Source organism: Podarcis muralis, chromosome 8 (genome assembly GCF_964188315.1).
Source record: "Podarcis muralis chromosome 8, rPodMur119.hap1.1, whole genome shotgun sequence".
Lineage (NCBI taxonomy): Eukaryota > Metazoa > Chordata > Lepidosauria > Squamata > Lacertidae > Podarcis > Podarcis muralis.
Window position 1 is genome coordinate 85,214,108 of NC_135662.1, and position 19,232 is coordinate 85,233,339.

General features: G+C 42.9%; 2 protein-coding genes across 6 annotated transcripts in view; one reads left to right on the forward strand and one right to left on the reverse strand.

Annotated features, from left to right (window-relative positions):
- ALOX5 (arachidonate 5-lipoxygenase) overlaps positions 1–10,563 on the forward strand; it is a 35,020-nt gene extending 24,457 nt beyond the window's left edge. Inside the window, exons 12-14 of the mRNA XM_028738117.2 lie at positions 2,628–2,728; positions 5,791–5,961; positions 6,783–10,563. Of these exons, the coding sequence (XP_028593950.2) occupies positions 2,628–2,728; positions 5,791–5,961; positions 6,783–6,962 (452 nt within the window). The 3' untranslated portion in view covers positions 6,963–10,563. The remainder of the gene's footprint in view (positions 1–2,627; positions 2,729–5,790; positions 5,962–6,782) is intronic.
- A 5,684-nt stretch (positions 10,564–16,247) lies between these two features.
- LOC114601081 (uncharacterized) overlaps positions 16,248–19,232 on the reverse strand; it is a 32,776-nt gene continuing 29,791 nt past the window's right edge. For 3 of the 5 annotated variants that reach the window (XM_028738118.2, XM_077933447.1, XM_077933446.1), the window contains exon 8: positions 16,248–17,061. In XM_028738118.2, the coding sequence (XP_028593951.2) occupies positions 16,757–17,061 (305 nt within the window). In that variant the 3' untranslated portion in view covers positions 16,248–16,756. Of the gene's footprint in view, positions 17,062–17,396; positions 17,468–19,232 lie in introns of all 5 variants that reach the window. The other 2 variants (XM_028738122.2, XM_028738121.2) reach the window with 2 other exon arrangements.

The window sequence follows — 19,232 nt, forward strand, 5'->3', positions numbered from 1 at the left end:
CATTTACTTGCATTAGGGACATTTTTATTGATCCCTATTCTAGCCACTATAATAATGTGTGATAAAAGTTAACATAAATAATTTGGGCTTTTAAAAAAAAGTGAATAGAAACATTTTAAGATCCAAGTCAAATGGATATATTGTTGATATCAATCCAGATCTTTCTTTCTGCATTCAAATTTTATTTATTAATCAGGTTGAAAGCAGCATAGGGTTGGACACTATCAATGAATTTAGTGCAAAACATTTAAAAAATACGAAAATTTCCATAATCTGGTAGGCTGGTTTATATGTATTATTTTGTAATAAATTAGCTTAATCATAGTTGTTCTCAGAGGGGCGCGGGTGGCGCTGTGGGTAAAAGCCTCAGCGCCTAGGGCTTGCTGATCGAAAGGTCGGCGGTTCGAATCCCCACGGCGGGGTGCGCTCCCGTTGTTCGGTCCCAGCGCCTGCCAACCTAGCAGTTCGAAAGCACCCCCAGGTGCAAGTAGATAAATAGGGACCGCTTACTAGCGGTAAGGTAAACGGCGTTTCCGTGTGCGGCTCTGGCTCGCCAGAGCAGCGATGTCACGCTGGCCCCGTGACCCGGAAGTGTCTCCGGACAGCGCTGGCCCCCGGCCTCTTGAGTGAGATGGGCGCACAACCCTAGAGTCTGTCAAGACTGGCCCGTACGGGCAGGGGTACCTTTACCTTTACTTTAGTTGTTCTCAGGGTCCGGGTAAGTTCATATGGAGAAAGGTGATCCTTGAGGCATTGCAGTCCTGAGCCGTTTAAGGCTTATAGGTCAAAACCAGCATTTGAATTGGGCCCGGAAGCTAATTGGCAGCCAGTGCAGTTGGACCAGGATTTTCTCATACCGTCTTGCCCCAATGAGCAACCTGGCCACTGAGTTCTGCACTAGCTGAAGCTTCTGAACTGTGTTCCGGGCAACCCTATGTATAGCGCATTTCAGTAATCCCGCCTAGAGGTTACCAGAGCATAGACAACAGAAGTTAGGCTGTCCCTGTCCAGTTAGGGGTGCAGCTGGGCTACCAGCCAAAGCTGATGGAAGGCTTTCTGCACCACTGAGGCCACCTGAGGCTCAAGCAACAGAAAAGGATCCTTAAGTAGCCACAACCTTTGCAGCTGCTCCTTCAGAGGGAGTGTAACCTAGGACCCTTGTACTTACTGGACCGTCTCTCCTGGTATGCCCCGCAGAGGACCCTAAGGTCCATGAATAATAATAGCTTGAAGGTCCCGGGCCCTAAGGAAGCCAGACTATCCTCCACCAGGGCCAGGGCTTTTTCAGTGATGGCTCCAACCTGGTTTTAACGCTCTGTCCCACGAGACTAGGGCCCTGCTTCCGCAGGGCTTGTAAGACAGAGCTATTCCGCCTGGCCTTCAATCTGAATTAGCCTGATCCTCTCTTCCCTTTTCCCTTTCCTCTTCTATGAAGAAACCCTTCCTGGGACCCCACATTTAATTTTTTTTTAAAAAAAGATTTTTATTAAAGTTTTCAAGAAGTTACAGAAAGAAAAAAGAAAAAGAAAAAATACAAAGTAAAAACAGTTAAAAACAATTCAATCTTTCCATATCTTATCTTTCATTTGCTTGTTCCCCAGACCTCCTCGCACCTCCCTTTTTTGTATCCAGTTCAATTAGTTGGTTCAGCAAATCCTTTCCCTCTTTGTTTTTATCCTAATCTTTAATCTTAATATATTATAACTTTAGATTATCACCTGTTAACAAACCATTTTTGCACATCTTTATAACATTACTGCTGAAAACCACTTAACTTAAATCCAACATCATTCTAACATTCATTAATTTTACAATATTTCTGTAAATAGTCTTTAAATTTCTTCCAATCTTATTCCACCGACTCTTCTCCCTGGTCTCGGATTCTGCCAGTCATTTCCGCCAGTTCCATATAGTCCATCACCTTCATCTGCCATTCTTCCAGGGTGGGTAGATCTTGTGTCTTCCAATACTTTGTGATAAGTATTCTTGCTGCTGTCGTGGCGTACATAAAGAAAGTTCTATCCTTCTTTGACACCAATTGGCCGACCATGCCCAGGAGAAAGGCCTCTGGTTTCTTCAGAAAGGTATATTTAAATACCTTTTTCATTTCATTATATATCATCTCCCAGAAAGCCTTAATCCTTGGGCACCCCACATTTAAATTCTTCCCTGGTCTCCTTGCTGGCCCTAGTAGGACCAACTTGGCCAGTTAGCCCTGGTGATCATTTGATGTCTACTGACTGGGTTTTTTGTTTTCCCCCAAAATGACCCATGAATTTTTGAATTAATATGATATTGATGCTGCATTTTATGTTGTATTTTATGTTGTTTTAGACTGTTTTTAAGTTGCATTTTAATCAATGTTTTATATTTGCTGTTAGCCGCCCTGAGCCCAGTTTTTAAACTGGGAAGGGCAGGGTATAAATAAAAAATTATTATTAATTTATTATCAAGAGCAGGCAAGCTCCCCTTCCATCCGGTCTCATCTCATGGGACAGTGAAAAATAAATGTTGTGTTTCCAGGTGGGGGAGAATTCAGAAAAGTCCCACAGCCTTCCTTTAGTTTATTAATTACTAATATTATTACTACTAGTACTGCTCTTATTAATTTAACTTTTTTTTTCCAGGATTTCCTAAGACAATAAAGACACGCCAGAAGCTGTCAGAATATCTTACCGTAGTGATCTTTACAGCATCTGCACAACATGCCGCAGTAAATTTTGGTCAGGTACAGTTTATCTGGAAGCAATTCTGTCCTTGAACTTCTAAAGTGGGTTTACACACCAGTCCAGATAGTCTACAGTTTGATTAAGAAATATCAATGATGGGAATAGTGGGGTCACCTGAGTGCCTGTTAAAAGGCATAGAGCAGCCTAACCAAAATGTTGTCTTCCAGGTGATTTGGACACGGATAGCTCTGCAGTTGGGACGCGGGTGGCGCTATGGGTAAAACCTCAGTGCCTAGGACTTGCCGATCGTATGGTCGGCGGTTTGAATCCCCGCAGCGGGGTGAGCTCCTGTCTTTCGGTCCCAGCTCCTGCCCACCTAGCAGTTTGAAAGCACCCCTAAGTGCAAGTAGAAATAGCGGGAAGGTAAACGGCGTTTCCGTGTGCTGCGCTGGTGCCGGCTCGCCAGAGCAGCTTCGTCACGCTGGCCACGTGACCTGGAAGTGTCTCCGGACAGCGCTGGCCCCCGGCCTCTTAAGTGAGATGGGCACACAACCCTAGAGTCAGACACGACTGGCCCGTACGGGCAGGGGTACCTTTACCTTTACCTTTAAAGGTAGTCTAAGCCACTGAGCCTAGGGCTTGCCGATCGGAAGGTCAGCAGTTCAAATCCCTGCGACGGGGTGAGCTCCCATTGCTCAGTCCCAGCTCCTGACCACCTTGCAGTTTGAAAGCACATCAAAGTGCAAGTAGATAAATAGGTACCACTCCGGTGGGAAGGTAAATGGCATTTCCGTGCGCTGCTCTGGTTCGCCAGAAGCGGCTTAGTCATGCTGGCCACACGACCCAGAAGCTGTCTGCAGACAAACGCCGGCTCCCTCAGCCTATAGAGCGAGATGAGCACCGCAACCCCAGAGTCGGCCACGACTGGACCTAACGGTCAGGGGTACCTTTACCTTTAATAGCAGTTCTGTCCCCAAACATCTGGCAGGCACAAGTCTTGAGAAAGCTAGGAATGGAGTAAAGGAAACAAAACAGCACTTTTGTGACCATCCTATCCTAAAAACACATCAACAGTGTCTTTTTTTAAAAAAAGAAGTCTTCCTTCGTAATGCCTAAAACCTATTCACCAACACTACCAGTCAAGTTTCTAGCAGTGAAGTTGAAAGACGTTCCCTTCTCAAGCCCAGCCTGAGCTTCAACTTGAATTGAAGGAGGTTGGGCGGGGAGGGATCCTGCTAACAGTTAGCCCTGGTGTCAGCTTCAAGAAAAGTCCAGCGAGGGCGTCTGAGTGCTGAAAGCCAGCTTTATTTCCCAGCCTAGCAACTTTGCTGCTTGGTGGACAATTTGGCTTGGCATGGGCTTGGCCAATGAAACGCTTAAATCATAGCTGAAGAGGTTCACACTGAATGTTAAGATCAGTAAGCCATAGTTAAAGCTGTGTTCAAATGGAATAATAAGTCACAGGCTGTTAATTCACTTTTATTTAAACCACAGCTTAACATGATATGTGAACCAGGTCAGAGACATACCAGACTGAGGAGGAGAAAAAAATGACAAAAGGGAGGAAGGAGGGATTGCAGTAGATTAGAGATAATCCGACTGCAGTTTCACCAGAGAATAAAGGGAAGACTTTGGAAATGCTCGGAATTGAGATGTGGTGAGGGCAGAGGAGGGCCAAAGTTTGCACATCTGTGAAGTACAGGAAACCACGGTATTTGCAACAGTTAACATAACAGTTTTGAGAAGATGAGAAATGAGGATTGCTGCCACCATCAACATGCATGTTTCTGCACCCATCACCTTGAAATATACTGTAGTCCTGTAGTGATTTCATGCTCTTTATTACAGTTTGTAAACAGTGATTGAATTTCCCCCCAAACCTCAGGCTTTTATATACATTATTTACACAATGAGTCCCGTCTGATTGGCTGATTCGGCTTCCCTCCTGGAGCCTGATTGGTCTTCTCCTGCAGGCCAATCAGCTGTTGCATTCTACGATTCTACTAGCCTAATAGGCTGATTAACTTCCTCCTGGAGCCTGATTGGTGTTTTCCTGCAAGCCAATCAGTTGTTGCATTCTAGGACCCTACCTGTCTATTGTTCTAGGATCCAAGCTTAGTATGTAACACACCTGTTTATATTTTGGAAAATACCTCACGTATTGGTACATCATGTTATATAGTGCAGTTCAGGTAGAGTTCTGTTTTAGGTATCTGCGCTTTATGCTTTTCTTTTGATGCATAAAATCAGCTCACTGTGTGAACAGAAACTGCTGTGAAAGGGCCGGTTGCCGAATTGCAATTCTCAATTGATGCTAAACTTGTTATTCTCTTGGAGGTTACCCATTTTCTCTTTAGGCATTATTTCCCCTAAAGATAATCTGCTAATCTGGGGCATTATTTTGAGCTATTTAGGCTAGTGGCTGCTGCCGGCTCTTTACATTGGTGGGACACAGGATAGCTAATGATAGGTAGTTGGCTGCAGTACTGAGCACACTTCTATAAAATAAAGTTCCGCTGGATGCAGTGGGAGTTACTTCTGAGTAAATGCATAGGGTTGTGTTGCAGTCACAGCTAAGTCACATTTCAGCAGTATGCCTGCTCGTTACAGATTGTGTCAGTACATCCTTCCAATAGAGAAACCATCGCAAACAGTTATTTTACCACACAAAGTCCAATCCGAAGCAGGTTTAGTCAGCCCTACCGAATACATAGGACTTGCTCCAAAGAAAGTGTATTAGACATTAGGGTTTTCTACTCCCTCCACTGCCTTTAACACCAGCCTGACCTTAAAGAGTAAGTCACAGGGGTGGGGGGCGGAAATGGGCAAAAACCAGTGCCTCATTCCAGACTCTGGACTAAATTTCATGACTTTTCAGTTATGACTTCTTATATTAGCTCATCCTGCATTAACAAAGAGGAAGTGGAAATGAGAATCCTGTCTCCTCCTTCCAGCTGCAGCCCTCAAAAACATGTTCCAATGTGGGATTATGCTACATGGGACTGAAGCTCCAATGAAAAACCCTTTTTGTATAAACAGGAGAGTCTTCCAGCCCCACAAGCACCCTTTATGATTCATAGAGATTCCTATATCTTACTGGCTCTGTCCTGTTATTTCCCAGTACGACTGGTGTTCCTGGATTCCTAATGCCCCTCCAACGATGCGTCGCCCACCCCCTACAGAAAAGGGGAGCGTCACCATTGAGTATATTGTTGAGAGTTTACCGGACAGAGGGCGCTCCTGTTGGCATCTTGGTGCTGTTTGGGCCTTGAGTCAGTTTCAAGAGAACGAAGTAAGTGAAACTTCTAAGATATTCCCCTTGCATATCTCGGTCATAATGCATGAGGCCAAAACTGAGGGTCAGTGCTTAGCTTGGAAATCCATGTTTTTCCATAGTGCTTTCAGAGCATTTTGGAGAGTTGTCCAAAATTCGGGACCTGTTAACATTCCCTGTAAACACACTTCTGGACAGCTCTAACTACAGGAACTGAAAAATGCTTTAGTTTTTGCTGATCCCTCAGTCCCTGGCTCCTGCCAACCTAGCAGTTTGAAAGCACGTCAAAGTGCAAGTAGATAAATAGGTACCGCTTCGGCGGGAAGGTAAACGGCGTTTCCGTGCACTGCTCTGGTTCGCCAGAAGCGGCTTAGTCATGTTGGCCACATGACCCAGAAGCTGTACGCTGGCTCCCTCGGCCAGTAAAGCGAGATATGCGCCGCAACCCCAGAGTCGGTCATGACTGGAAATACTTTATTGTCACTTGTACAACTTGTATACAGTGAGATTACACAAGCACCCCCCACTCAGCTCTCTTAGTCTTAATTCCCCTCGTTTACTGACGCACACCCACCAAACCCAAAAGTCAGTTGCCCGGTTGTTATCTTTTCATTCAGCAGCCTAACAGCCAATGGATAGAAGCTGTTCTTTACCCTGTTGGTGCGACTAATATTTAATATTAAATATATTATATTAAATATATAATATTTAATATTTAAATATCATATTTGCTCACTAGACGAGGAAGGGTCTATTTTTGCAGTGTCTCAAAATTAGCTGCATTATTTCTTTTAGACATTTCCCAACAGATACGTTTTGTGACTTCTTCTCCAAACTAGGTGTTTTTGGGGATGTATCCAGATGAACATTTCATAGAGAAGCCCGTGAAAGAGGCCATGAGGAAATTCCGCAAGAATCTTGATGAAATTACCAGTTGCATTGCTGAGCGGAACAGGAACAAAAAACTCCCCTACTATTATCTTTCCCCGGATCAAATACCTAACAGTGTGGCTGTTTGAATTAGCCTTTTCAAAGACATGAAAAGGCAGTGAACTGGAGTGACAATCATGGCAAATTATCTACAAGCAAATCAGCTGGCTTCAAACCAAATTGGGTCTTAATTTGTACTAGATACTATTGTAGTTTTAAGTTTTCTTTGAATATGTATCCCTCATATATAATTAGTTGATACCGTGTTACAGTTCGATAATAATTTTTATAATTGTCAGGAAATACAAACCCTTAAGGAACATTTTTTTTACCTTAAAAACAGAACCTCTACCAATGGGGAAACTCTATTCCACACATTTGTTTCTTAATTGTAGTCAGAACACCTCTGTTTTGGAAGCTGTTACCCCCTTTTCAGTAAGTTTTTGTTTATAGGAACCGAGTGAAATTATGATTTCCATAAGGAATGTGTGTTGGCTGGTCTGGTTGTTTTTACAGGAGCTCGCCAGCAATTTTAAAATGTCTCTAGTCTGCTTTTTGGGACGCGGGTGGCGCTGTGGGTAAAAGCCTCAGTGCCTAGGACTTGCCGATCGAAAGGTCAGCGGTTCGAATCCCTGCGGCGGGGTGTGCTCCCGTTGCTCGGTCCCAGCGCCTGCCAACCTAGCAGTTCGAAAGCACCCCCGGGTGCAAGTAGATAAATAGGGACCGCTTACCAGCGGGAAGGTAAATGGTGTTCCGTGTGCTGCGCTGGCTCGCCAGATGCAGCTTTGTCACGCTGGCCACGTGACCCGGAAGTGTCTCCGGACAGTGCTGGCCCCCGCCCTCTTGAGTGAGATGGGCGCACAACCCCAGAGTCTGTCAAGACTGGCCCGTACGGGCACGGGTACCTTTACCTTTACCTAGTCTGCTTTTGTTGGGGTTCAGAACCACAGATGAAGACATTAAGGATGGTCTGGGGGACATGGAACTGGGGAAGACTGAAGCCAAAGGAGTGTCTGAGCAGAAGCTTCACCCTACCTCACATTTCCATGCCACCCAGGGGCCCACAATATTATCTGAGGCAGAAGGACAAGTTGCAACATAAGTTGCTCTGTTCATTTGCCATCAGAAAGAAGATCCCCAGATCATCACACACCCACACCTAGCAGTGTTGTGCTTCCTTTCAGGGAGCTGCAGCTGCAAAAGTCTAGTTGGAGGTTGACCTTTATAAGGTGAGCAGGCTGGACTTGGCAGTTTTCAGCCAAGCTCTGAGCTCTGCTTGCTTTGGATATGCACACAGGCTTTCGAATGGGGCCTGTCACGTTTTCAACGACCCCCTTCAAATGCTTGGGACATTCCTGGTTGTTGTTTTTATAATGATAAGAATACTTACAAGTCTCATACATGCCCAGTTTTGGGGGGGTCTACCAGTTGCCTAGCAGGAAACAAGGTCTCATTATCTCCCCAAGTCAAAAGAGTGGTACTATTGGTCCTTGACCGTCCACAATGTAATATATAAATACCAGCTTTCATTGGAAGGTTCTGTGAAAGATTTTACAGCTTCCTTAAGCACTTTGTTGAACTGCTTCTGTGATTCCTTAACATGTAAACAAAAATCCTTCCTTACATGTTCAATGGATAAAGTGGATTATTATGTCCCCACTTTCCGGTTTGTTTGGTTCTGAAGTATTTAAAATAATGTAAAAACAATGTCATTCTTATTCAGCATGCAAAAGCTTTGTTTTTTTTTAAAGATGATGTAGTTGTTCCTGAAATGCACTTATTTACTAAATTAGGAAGAGATTGATAAAATATCAGAGCAACCCAAGCCCAGGCCTAATAGTGACAGCCCATCACAGAGACCATCACACGCCAGTCATGCCAGCGGGGGCAGAAAGGGCAGGCAAAAGCCTGGAGCTGGCCTAGCGATGGGACCCAATGCTATCCAGGGGTGGATCCTGAGCTGGATCAGTCGCCCTCCGAAATGCCCTATTTTGGGGCTGCCTGTGCACTGCTGTCACTGGCAGAACACCTACTACTGGTGGTTACTGCCTCCTGCCCACATTTTTGAGCTGGTTGAACAGAGAGCTTTATGCCAGTGGAGTAATGTGAATCTACAGTGGTGCCTCGCAAGACGAAAATAATCCGTTCCGCGAGTCTCTTCGTCTAGTGGCTTTTTCGTCTTGCAAAGCAACCCTATTAGCGGCTTAGCAGATTAGCGCTATTAGCGGTTTAGCGGCTTAGCGGCTATTAAAGGCTTAGCGACTAAAAGGCTATTAGCGGCTTAGCGGCTTAGAAAAAGGGGGGGAAGCGGGGGGAAATCGCAAGACTCGCAAGACGTTTTCGTCTTGCGAAGCAAGCCCATAGGGAAAATCGTCTTGCGAAGCAACTAAAAAATGGAAAACCCTTTCGTCTAGTGGGTTTTTCGTCTTGCGAGGCATTCGTCTTGCGGGGCACCACTGTATCTGTAGGCAGAGGCTGGTGGAGGGAGACAGGGCGGATTAGGAGTTTGAATCTGAAATTATTCTGCTGCAAACCCACTAATTTTAGTTGACATACTGTTGTATAATGCAACGGTGATACGAAGTTCGAATCTTTGCGATGTGCATAGATTTAGTTAGCGCATTGCACATTGCCTGCATGTCTGCTCGGAAGTAAAACCCATCAAGCTCAACTGGTTTTATTCCAAAGTAAATTCACATAGGATTGCAGTCTAAATTGTTTTATGTTAAAATTATGCAGGGTTTTGATAGCATGAGAGATGAGCACCACTTCCTATTTTTCAGATAACTAAAAGCTCATCAGTTTTCTGTTCACCACAGTGACTACATAGTGCTGACTGCAAGAATCATAAGAACTTTTGCTTGTCCAACGACTTCCTCTTCCAAGATATCATAGTTTCAGTTCCACAATTGCTAAAATAAGATGATTAATCTATTTCAAGCCTTCTTAGCAGGTCCCAATTCCATTGCAATCTTGTTGCTCAAATTCATTTTTATCACAATTAAATTATCCTCTTTTTCAAAATTTGAGTAATTTGGGGTCCCCCTCAAAACCCGGTTAATCAACTTCTATAGTATATTAAATAACACTGAGATTTCAATATCTCACCAAGCGCTTCATGCTTCCTTTGCTATCAGTAGAACACAGTCCTTCACAAACAAACCATGGTAAGGAAGGCATTAGGATTTTCTTTGGAACATTTCCAATAGGTAGTGCTCGCTGCCATCGCTGTGAATTGACCAGCACTGGATCTCCTATTTTGGTGTGGGAACGCAGGCAAACAGGCAAAATGTAATGTAGTAAACATTGACGCACTTTCGGCCTAAAACCACTTCTATTCAAGTGCAGGAAAGGAAGGCAAACCCAGCCCTCAAGTTCCCCAGAAGCTGAGCAGCTGAGCAGAGCTCTAAGCAGACCTTGGAGGTGACACCATCTTCAACAGAACAAAGGCAATTGTGGTGGGAGCTGGTTGGTTGAAGTCCTTCAGGAGAAAGATTCTCTCTTCATCTGTTTTGTATTTTAACAGGAGAAAAGTTGTCTGAAAATAGTGATGAGCTCAGCGTGTTTCCAAGGCCACCCCCCCCCCCAAATATATTTTATGCTTGATATTGTTATGGCTTTAAGGTGTTTTTAAAAATAGTAAAGTGGTTTATAAATGATATTAAATAAACAAACAGCATTTTATTCCTGTGCCGGTGTGACTTTTCACTCTTTTCGTAGCTTGTATAAAACTGTTTGGGACTGCCTCATGCCATTTTCCAGTTTGCTCTCTAGCCGTTCCAACTGAAACGGATTTTTTAAAGGCTTAAAACAATACTCAAAGGGTATCAAATTCCTTTCCTTTACCCTGATCACCTGTGCAGCAAACCAGAAGAATCTGAGTGGCTTCCCCACCCATCCTTTTCCCATGCATGCCTCCTCCTCGACCTCTCCCAGCCCTTCCCGTTCTCCTAGCCCTTTTCCTCCCAGTAATAACATCCTGAGACCCATCGCACTCCATTCCCTCTGCATCCCTTGACTTCTTTGGCAGAAGGATTCTTGCTGCTCTGCATGGTGAGTAGAAAGCCTTTTGTTTGTGTGGCAAAAGGGGTTTGTGCGTGGTCTACCTAGAGATTATCTTGTGGCTAGTTACGACCCCCCAGGAGTCAATTTGGGAGCAGTACCCACAAAAGTTTCACAAATTCCAGCAGGCCCCTGGTCCCCCCAAAAAGTTGGGGACTCCTACTCCAGTCATTTCCCAAACGATTTATTGATGACAGCAATTTTGAGTCAGTTTGGGTCCAATGTTATCCACATTCTGTCTTGGCTGCAATTTCCTGAAAAATTTGGTTTCTAGTGTTTTTAGCCAATGGCCATTACAATGCAACTCCAGAGCAAAAATTTAAGCTGTCAGCCCTTAAAATTGCAAAGTTCCCCAAATCATTCCAGGATAAAATCATAGATTTATGAATAAGTGCTTTTAGAGATCTTCAGAAGTAATGCACCAGCTACCAGGTGAACTATGTGGGATTATAAATAGTATTATGTAGGAACTTATTTTACATTACAGATATACCTTGGAAATTGAACGGAATCCGTTCCGGAAGTCTATTCGACTTCCAAAACGTTCGGAAACTGAGGCACGGCTTCCGATTGGCTGCAGGAGCTTCCTACAGCCAATCAGAAGCCGCAGAAGGCCTGCTGGGTGTTTGGCTTCCAAAAGAATGTTTGAAAACCAGAACAATCACTTCCGGTTTTTGATCGCTCGGGAGCCGAAACATTCGGCAACCAAGCCATTCGAATTCCAAGGTATGACTGTGTATCCAGTTTATCCAGAGCTACTTCAGTTGCTGCACCACATAAAAAGCAAGAGACAGTTTTAGCAACAAATTTTTTTATTGTCATTTCTAACAAATGATGACCTATGGGTCACAATAAAGTGTCTTTATAGCATCCAATGAATGGGCAGGTGACATTTTAATTGCTTCCAAATGGGTGTGTGCCACAGGGTGTTTTCACAAAAATGAAGCAACACCGATTGTCCATTCGGGACCCACTTATGCCTTATAAGAAAAACCACCACTTTGTTCTTATTACAGTATAAATCTTCCTGCTTACAATAAATTTCATGTTGGAGAAGCAATCTTCTCCATTAGAATGTTTCGATTATCAATTGAGGGGAATCAGGGAGAGAAGAGAGTTATTGTATGAGGGTTATTACATAAAAACAGTAGTGGGGACAAAAGACAACACTGTTGTACTCCCTTTATGTAAATATTGAATATAAAAGACAGCCTGCAAGTGCAGTTTAAATTTTTGCATCATTATAAGGACCAACAGCCATTTGTCATTTATCCAGTGAATTGGCTGCGAAGTTTTCCCCAAAGTCAGATGAGAGTTCAACAAATGCAACACACAAGTTTTTTTGGTGGACTGCTAATGTACTTTTGTAAAACGTCGTCGTCATTGATCAATTGTACTATTGAGAAAGCCAGCCGGCACTGGCTACAGGACTGAGGACCTGCTTCTCTTTTCAATCTATTGTTCTAGCTTACCTAAAAGATGCCATGCATATATATTTTTTGTGGGAACAAGACAAATTACTGGGTGACAGTTTGGTGAGTCACCCCACCTGCCCTTCTTAAAAGATCTGAACTAAAATACTTGATGTTGAGAAAACTAGCAGAATGTCCTTCGTATTCAAGGAACAGTCAGTACCACCAGTCGTATCGGTTTGCAACAGGTCTCAGAGCAGGCATGCAAACCTCTGCCCGATGGCCAAACCAAACCTGCCAGGCCCCAGTGCTGCCCCCAGATCCAGCCACCAGCTGGTTGTGAGGCCCTGGGGAGCTTCTGCACTAAACCCCTTGCCAGCCCTGAGCTTGGCATTTGGGCAGAGCAAATGACTCTCCTATGCGGAAAAAATTACTCATTCCGTTCTGCATCTTTTGAACATCCCCTCTGTATTCTGGGAAAAAATTAAAACAAGACTTGTAAAACAATCCATTAGTAGTTAATTCAATTTTTTAAATGATAGAAAACTGTAAAATTGCATATTTAAAGCCTTTTCATGCTATATAACTCACACCGTGTCATCTTTTGTATTCCCAAACCTTGTAAGACTCTTGCTGTGTAATAAGCTTGTTTGGTAATCTGTATCATTATTGCTTCCCTGCCTCTCACAGTGTGTTAAAAGTATGAAAAGATGCAATAGAATTTATTCAGGCTCATGATTTTTCTTTAAAAGAATCCCACTTTCCACTTTGTTTTTAGCTAGGCAGTCTTTGTCAGTGCCAAAACCTTTTGTCCAAATGCACTTATAGTACATTCTTCAATGCAGGAAAATATAACACACAGTGCAGATAAGAAATTCGAAGGAAACCCAGCTGAATAAGTAACAAAGGGAGTGATGCTAATATCTTAAACTTATAACATAAATGAATATGAGATTGAATATTTTGGAGGCTTACTAACATTTCAAGAAGTTTGTGATTTAGCTAGGCCAAATACTTGGGGGGGGGGGTGGCGTTGTCAAAGGAAGGGACATCAAACTGCAATCTTAATATATTATGTTTAGAGCAATCTGTACAGTAAATTAGGTTCCTTCCATCAGAACTTCCTGGCCTTTGCATCATGAAAAACGTCTTACTGTTATAGCACGGTTTCTTCTCTTCTGCACTGCGACAGCCCAGAAATGTCATTTTGGATAAGGCTCTTTATAGAAAGGGCTCTTTTATAATCTTTGAAAATAATGCTTGCTATTTTAAAGTGCACCGCTTTTCATGAACACAGTCTCTCAAGTCTTTTTTCTTTAAACACATTTTGTCAGAACTCACACTGAAATTCAGGCAGGCACACTTCCATCATGGGAGATCTTACAGCAGAAACATGATGGGCACTGCAAAGATTATTGAAGCAGTGGTGCTAGGAAAGGAATGGCCTTTTAGCTGTTGGCGGTCAGACAACCTGCTTTTCTGCCCCACGGAAGCCCCCCCCCCCCCCTAAAACTAAACATTTGCCCTGTTTTTAAGAGCAGGTGAAATTTGTTCGCTACAATGTTCTTTCCCTATTTTCTCAACTAGAAAAAAGATATACCTTAAAATTCAGTAGGCTGAAACTCTTAACAAGTGATATGTTTGGAATTATTGTTCGAGTAAAAATTAAGGCACTTGGCATGCAATCATAAGGGCCCCTAGGACAAATCAAATCACCTCCTCCTATGCTGGGGACAGAGATCTGATGTCAGAAGAAACCTCCCAACTTCTGGCTCCTCCAATGCCCTGGCCAAGCCATCGTTGGAGATCCAACATCAGCAGGGCCAACCAAAATGGAGAGCATTTGAAGGTCCACCGCCCCCCTGACACACACCCAAACTGGAGATATCCAGCCACGCTCTTGAGTAATATAACCACTTTCATATTCCCCTCCCTCCCCATCTTTGGACTGCACTACAATTAAGATTTCATAAATTTACAAAGCAATACGATGTTAAATACTAAATCATACACGTGTCATGGTCTTCATAGTAAACAGTAAAGTACATTTAAGTTTGATACAAATAAGTTCACAGTCACTGGTTTTGTTTATTACATTAACTAATGATGTTGGTCTAAACACCTTTGTTAGAGAACTTTGATTTGCAAAAGTTCTTTGGAAATAAATCAGAAGTTTATAGAAAATATTGAAACAGTCAAAATGGAAAACAGAGTTGTATGTGGCCACATGGACCAATGTATTTTTCAAGTTATTTTAAAGGATCCTATCCCCTTTAGGAAGTGTGATCAGCTGATCAAAACAACCAACATCACACAGTTCACTTTATGAATTCTTGTTAAATGTTCTACTTGAAATTCCCAGGTGGAAATAACAGAAAACATACATATAAGCAGTGTCCCAAGGCCTTCAAAATGCAGCATCAAAATTCCCTTTGCAATTCTCTGTATAAGAAATTAGCCTATCGACTGAGTCGTCGCTCTTCAGACAAGCAATTCAAAACACTGAAATGAGTCTACATTTAATCTATGGTTATATCAATTTTTCCTTGTTACAAAACTCAAATGTGCAATATTCCCAGAAAAAAATATACTCCTGGAAAAATGCCCAGAGAACTTGTAGTGTTAGGCTTAAGAATGTTTGTAGATTCTTAATATAAACCATGTCTCCTTTTTGTTGTTTTAAGGCAAGTGGTTAGCTCTATGTTGCAACTGAGTCTTGATTAAGTCAAAGGAACAAACCGAAAAGAAATTATTTAATTTTTCAAAAATCAAATAAAAACAATTAAGGGAGCAATCCTAGGCTCCCTGAAAGGGTGGCAAAGGGGTCGTAAGATGCTGTGGACCTCTGGTACCAGAGACAGTCTGCTGTAAGCTTTGCAAGTGTGATGGTGAAAATCTATGTTGTTGTCACTGCTCTGATTATGACTGAGCAAGAAACAGCAGTTGCTGGATGTGTGACCAGGGAGTTTGTGGGTCTGCAGGATAATATGGCTACTTGTTCCCCTGGCACTCCTCCGAAAAGTTCCTTAAGTGCTGGTGCAGTTAATTCTGTCCCACTGGCTGCAATGGGAGGGAACAAAATGAAAAACAAAGGGAGTGGTGAACCACACCACTTCCTGCTCTGGTTGCCACAGATCTCTCTCCCTCGATAGGTAGGATGGCTCCCTTAAAGTGCTCTATGCTTTGCAACCTCTTTTTTCCTGTTGTAATATTCAGCAACATCTCACAGCTGGAACTTAAGCAGATTGCTTGAGGTAATATTAGAACTACATTAGGACTTGCAGGCTTACAAGTGGTGGTGAGCCGCCTTCCTGATATGCTTGTTTTGTGTTTCGATGGAGGAGAAACCTGTAGAACTGGTGCCTAAGTGGACCAGAACTGGTTCCTAAGTGGATTCGATCAGGGAGGCCCACGACCCAGGTTTTTTTTTTCATTTTGGAATGTGCAGCCCTGCAGGTCTCATAATAATAGGGTGGTCTGCGGACTCCAGTGCTGCCTCTAGCAGTTTCTCCTTTTAGAAGTTTGCTTCTCCAAAATAAGAGCTCCAGAAGTCTTCCAGATGCTCACAGCTTAGAACAGCTCCTGTGATGGGTTTTTGACATTGTGTGCACCCAACAGAGCAAGTCTCCTTCTGAAGAGATGGAACCTGTTGACGCTCCAGCACCATGAGAGGACTGTACTGGGCAGGGGGAGGGGGCTGTCGCATGGGACACTCAAACTTCCCCCTCCCTCTCAGAGCGACAGAAAGCCACCAAGTCCTGCTGCTCTCTATTCTACTCAAAACACACCACAGTATGAAGCCCCCACACTAGGTGCTCCACGCTGCGAGTGGCTGGAAGACTTCTGGAGTTTTGCAAAAGGGCTTTTTGGGGGTACAGATTTGAAGCTGGAGCCCTCAGACAGCTTTTTAAGTACTTTTATTTTTCGAACAGAGATTTTAAAGGAAGGGATAGACTTAGTTGCATCCCCGAGTAGTCTGTAATGGGTCTGTCCATCCCTTGCAAGGAGGTTTCTCTTTTTATATAGCTGGGAAGCATTTAGACATCATTTATGGATAAAGATGGCATGCTTTAGCTCCTAGAGGTCGCTTTTGGTTGTTTCACGCAGTAATGGTTGCTTCATCAGTTCTTACATGGCCCTGGAATAGCGGAGGATGGTTTTTTGGGGGGGACGGGGGAAGTAGGCTCCAAAAACTGACAATTCTTTACAGAGGACAAGGACATTCCACCTCATTTACAAATCTTGCAATCAATCCTGTATTTCTTTCAGGTCAGCTTGAGATTTGCAACCCTGGTAATGTGTTTATTAAGTGCAAAAGAAAAAAAGCTGCACCAGCTCAACCTTTGCTGATTTTGAGCTGCTGAGCAGGGTAAACAATGCTGGTGCAGATCTTCATGGAGGGAAATATGCTAGATATGAAGAATGTTTGCCCTGGAGTCTTCAGGCTCTGTATAATGTAAACTGCTCATTTCTGCATGATGACTCGCAAGCATATCTGTATTTTCAAGATTTGGTTCAATAAGCACGGGTTTTTCAAATATGTTCTTTTTGCTTGTTTCTGGACAGTTCTGAACATATATAACACGGTTGTAAGCCTTAAGTCTTTTCCAAAGCTGTATGTAGACTTTGCACTGAACATACATGAACAAAATTCCTCCAGTGAAACCAATAGCTACCACTACTAGTTTAGTCCAAAATGGCCACTCTAGAATACCTAAAGGAAAGAAGATAAGAGGAAGTTTAATGTGCTGGCATAGTGAGCCTCTGTTAACAAAAGATATAACCCACCAAAATGTTTAAATTCAAGGTTCTCTAGACTATGGGAACAGATGTATTGTAAGATCTAAAAACATTGTGCAAACACGTAAGAGAAACTGCATTAAAACTGATAAAGAAAATTGTATATATATATATACACACATTTGGCATAAATTCACTCAGCTTCTGCTATTTCTAAAGAGCAACAAAACATATATCACACCCTTCTCCCAAAGGGGCCTAGGCCAGCCCTAGTAAGCCAGTTAAAATGTATAAGGCGGAATCAAATACCTGCTGGAAGTGTCAAGAGAAGGAAGGCACTTTTTTCAAATGTGGTGGCCATGTAACATAGCAAAAGTCTTCTGGGAAATGATTTATAAAGAGTTGGAAAGAAATGTTGAAAATAACTTTTGTTAAAAAACCAGAAGCTTTCCTTTTAGGTGTAATCGGTAGAGAGGCACCCAAAGAACAGGAAAAATATATATTTATGTATGCTACTCCAGCTGTCCGAATGGTATATACCCAAAGATGGAAAGAAGCAGTTCCAATGAAAGACAATTGACAAGTAAAACTGATGGGATACGCAGAGATGGCAAAAGTTACCGGAAGAATCATAGATCAGGATGAGAGACATTTTTTTAACGGAATGGGGAAAGTATGCTGGATATATGAAGACCAACTTTAAGCAATTAAAAATGTTAGCAGGATTGACATAAACACGTGCAGCAAGAAATATTTAAAAGGGAACATAAAGAATAAATTTGCGAACAGGTTTGAATTGGTTATGCAGTAAGAAAATGATATAAAATAAGGAACTGCAGAGAGAGGGGAGGGAAGTTGAAGAAAATGTAGGAAGAATTTGTTTAGATTTATTTTTTGTTGTTAATACATTGTAAAATGCAAAAATGCAAAATAAAGTACACAAGTACAAAAAATAGAAAAGATAATAATTAAAAAGTAATTAAATACTAATAGAATTCTAAAAATAAATAAAAAGACCCATGAAAAATACAGGTAACAAGAAGTAGTCTCTTCTTAATGAAGGCAGATTGTGCCAAGATTCACTTCCTCTTTGCATGTGCAATGAGACCACATTTGTTGCACTATCTGCTGCTGAGCAAAGTTGAAGGAATCAGACAGTTTAGCACTTAGCATTTATTTCAAACTTTAAGCGTTAATCATAATTACATGAATCAAGCTAATCTCATAAATTATAGTTTGAAATCAGTTTGTTGCAACTGACCAGAGTTAAGATTTGCTGCATTTCAGATTCAAGGCATTACACAGTCACATGACTAACCATCATTGATAGCCTTTTCCTCCATGCATTTGTCTAATCCTTTTATAAAGCCATCCAAGCTGGTGGTCAGAGGGCCAGCTGAACTGAGCCTCTTGGTAACAACTCATTATTGCAAACCAGAAGCCACTCATCCTTTTGCCAGACTCTACTCTACTTTTCCCTCCCCGACCCGGCCACAGTGATCCATGCGACGGTCACCTCCAGGCTTGACTACTGTAATTCGCTCTACGCGGGGCTGCCCTTGAAGCTGTCCCAGAAACTCCAGCGGGTGCAGAATGCTGCAGCGAGGCTCCTCACGGGGTCATTGCCATGGGAGCATATTCACCCAGTGCTTTTCCAGCTGCACTGGCTCCCGGTGGAGTACAGGGTCAGATTTAAGGTGCTGCTTTTGACCTTGAAAGCCCTTCACGGCCTAGGACCCTCATACCTACGGGACCCCCTCTCCCAGTATGCCCCACGGAGGACCTTAAGGTCCATAAATAGCAACACCCTAGAGGTCCCGGGCCCTAAGGAAGTTAGATTGGCTTCAACCAGAGCCAGGGCCTTTTCAACTCTGGCCCCAGCCTGGTGGAACGCTCTGCCTCATGAGACCAGGGCCCTGCAGGATCTGATTTCTTTCCGCAGGGCCTGTAAGACAGAGTTGTTCCGCCTGGCCTTTGGCTTGGAGCCAATTTGATTCCCTCCCCCTCTTTCTTTTTTCTTTTCCTTTCTCCTCCTGCGATGAGGCTACATTTTAATATTTTAATGTTTCAATGTTTTAATGTTGTATTTTAATTTTGTTTTTAAGTTGTAATTATTCAACTTGTTTTTATTATTGCTTGTTAGCT